We start from the raw sequence: 2,940 nt of genomic DNA, 5'->3' as shown, positions 1-2,940 counted from the left end.
GCGTTAATAAATCATATGTGTCTAACCACTACTTTTAATTGTCACATATGAATTATCTGACTGACTACTACCTATATGACCAGTTACTACTATAACTTCTTGCAACGAACTCTGTGGCCATTTGACACCACTATAGGCTTCGACTGCGACCTATGTGGCTGACCAATGATATTACAACTTCCAACAACGACCTTTGTGGCCAATTGTCGCTATTGCAACTTTTCTGACTGACTACTACCTATATGACCAGTCACTACTATAACTTCTTGCAACGAACTCTGTGGCCAATTGACACCACTATAGACTTCGACTGCGACCTATGTGGCCGACCAATGATATTACAACTTCTAACAACGACCTTTGTGGCCAATTGTCGCTATTGCAACGACCGCCTATGACCTATGTGCATAACTGCTAATGAAACTACAAATTGTGGCCTATATTACCAACTAAAATTTTATCTAACTGCTACTACAACTTCCAATTAGGACCTATGTGGCTAGCTACTACCATAGATATCAATCATGATCGATGTGACAAACCACGATTGTTGTTACAGCTTCCAACTATGACCTATATGACCTATATGACTAACTGCTACTACTACTGCCAAACACGACCTATGTGACAAATTAAAGTTTATGTAGTTAATTGCTTATGTAGCTTTCGACTGCTACCTCTATGATCAACTGATGTTATCACAACTGCTACTACAATTATCAATCACAACTTATGTGACCAACCATGATCTATATGAGCAACTTACTACTACTACTACCAAACACGACCTATGTGACAAATTAAAGTCTATGTAGTTAATTGCTTATGTAGCTTCCGACTGCTACCTCTATGATCAACTGATGTTATCACAACTGCTACTACAATTATCAATCACAACTTATGTGACCAACCATGATCTATATGAGCAACTTATACTATAATTTCTAACTATGGCCTCCACGACTAACTGCCACTATTGCAAACACCGAATATAGTCTCTATGACAAAAATGGTCTTTGTAACAATCAATTGAAGCATTTGGACCCACTATCTTATCGCTAAGAACTAACTTTGTTGTAGTCCAATTATGACTATTAAAACTAGATGACTATTATACATTTATAATTATAAATGTGATTCTATCTTCTCCAAAAGTGTGAACCTATATATTTACAATCAATAAAAGATTTACACTAGTGTGTTAGGCCCCGTGATTTTATTTTTTTTTCCAGTTTTTTCATATAAAAAATTATGGTGTCTTCTCCTGCTATTTTTTAATATTTTTTGTATGTGTTGGATCTCAATGCAATCCTAAGACAGTAAATTATCACTCTACTGCTGTCAATCTTCTAGCGCGCGCGCGCGCACATATATATAATAATAATAATAATAATAATAATAATAATTGCTTGGAATGAGTGGCGAGTAATATTCATAAAACGTTTTATTTTATTTCATTTTTATTTTTTCCTGCACCGTGTCAACCCTTCAAATAGAACCCTAACTTTTGGATCGAAGCGTGAGGGGAGGGGAGGGGAGGGAAGGAGCACAGGGGATAATATTCCCTTCCCGCTTCTCTCTGTCTTCTGTCATATATTTTTCTTCATCGAGTTTTTGGTTGTTCGCCTCGTCTTAATCTCCGTTTCTCATTCTTATCGCTGATTGTTGTTGTTGCGTCGAACCCCATCTTCCTTCATATCGTTGTTTGTTCTCCTCGCCGCCCTCAAGGAATTTTCAGCCATATTTAATCTCTGCGCGAAACCCTTCGTTTGCGATCTTCACCCGGGAAATTTGCTGTCCTCTGAATTTTTGGTGAAATGTGGATGCTGGTGGTGATTGGTGTGAGACTATAGGTACGGGTAAGGCCCTAAAATGATGGGAAGAAAGGGATTACCATTGTTCGAGAACAAGAAGGATGGACTTCCGTCTATTCCTGATTTAGGGCTTTCATGGAACTTTCAACTGGACTTCTATCCTCCTGGGGGCTTGTTTGCTAGTGTGGGGCAGATGGGAGTTGGGTTTGGAATTTCACCTACCTCTCCAAATCCTAGAGACAACAGTGTGGCGGAATCAACGGATCTGTATGTGAAGTATGTCTCCTCAGAGTTCCTGCGTCGGGTTCCGTCGGAGACTGTGGTAGCGGCTGCTGGGGTGATGGAGGAAGATTGCATTAAGAAAGCTGAGAAGAGGCTTAAAGGAAAGTTGAAGATTAGGATTGGGAATCCGTCGTTTAGGAGGTTGTTCAGCGGTGCTTTTGCTGGGGCTGTTTCAAGAACAGCAGTTGCTCCGCTGGAGACAATTAGAACACATCTTATGGTTGGTTGCAGTGGGAATTCAACAACTGAGGTTTTCCAGAATATTTTGCAGAACGATGGGTGGAAGGGATTGTTTCGTGGCAATCTTGTTAATGTCATTCGAGTTGCTCCTAGTAAAGCTATTGAGGTAACCGACTACTCAGTGCTGTGATGCCTTTTCCGTGCTACTTTTAATTGATCTTTCTATTGTCTCGCCCGAATTTAGTTTGTAGAGTTACTCAATTTATATGCTTGACCCTTTGGTAATTTATTTGGCATCTCTGCTTGCTTGGTATAAGTAGTAATTTACTGTAAACAGCTTTTATTATCGTTGAGAACTTTGTAGCTATTTTGTCTGCATTTGCTAATCAGTATTTCTGATGTATGAAGATGAAGTTGATGGATGAAATGAATGCGCACTTCTTATAATTTTTAAGTTTTATTGTGATTTAGTCAAGTGAGCAGTGCTGTGACTTGAATGTAAAAAGTGAGGGAGAGTTGTCCAAAAATCTTAGCAAGAAGGGGAAAAAAATTGTTTAGCTTTAGTTTAAAGTAAATAAATGACCTTCTCTCCTATATCTATATATATATATATATGGATGGATGGATGGATGGATGGATGGAGAGAGAGAGAGAGAGAGAGAGA

The 2,940-nt window shown here is 38.8% G+C and overlaps 1 protein-coding gene across 1 annotated transcript in view; it reads left to right on the top strand.

Moving 5' to 3' along the window:
- The first annotated feature begins 1,490 nt into the window (after positions 1-1,490).
- Positions 1,491-2,940, top strand: part of LOC110024105 (adenine nucleotide transporter BT1, chloroplastic/mitochondrial) — a 4,034-nt gene continuing 2,584 nt past the window's right edge. Inside the window, exon 1 of the mRNA XM_020723865.1 lies at positions 1,491-2,442. Within this exon, the coding sequence (XP_020579524.1) occupies positions 1,873-2,442 (570 nt within the window). The 5' untranslated portion in view covers positions 1,491-1,872. The remainder of the gene's footprint in view (positions 2,443-2,940) is intronic.

The sequence above is a fragment of the Phalaenopsis equestris genome, unplaced genomic scaffold (genome assembly GCF_001263595.1).
Source record: "Phalaenopsis equestris unplaced genomic scaffold, ASM126359v1 Scaffold000246, whole genome shotgun sequence".
NCBI classification, from domain to species: domain Eukaryota; kingdom Viridiplantae; phylum Streptophyta; class Magnoliopsida; order Asparagales; family Orchidaceae; genus Phalaenopsis; species Phalaenopsis equestris.
Note: the sequence above shows the minus strand (reverse complement) of the source record. Positions and strands in the feature narration are given on the sequence as shown.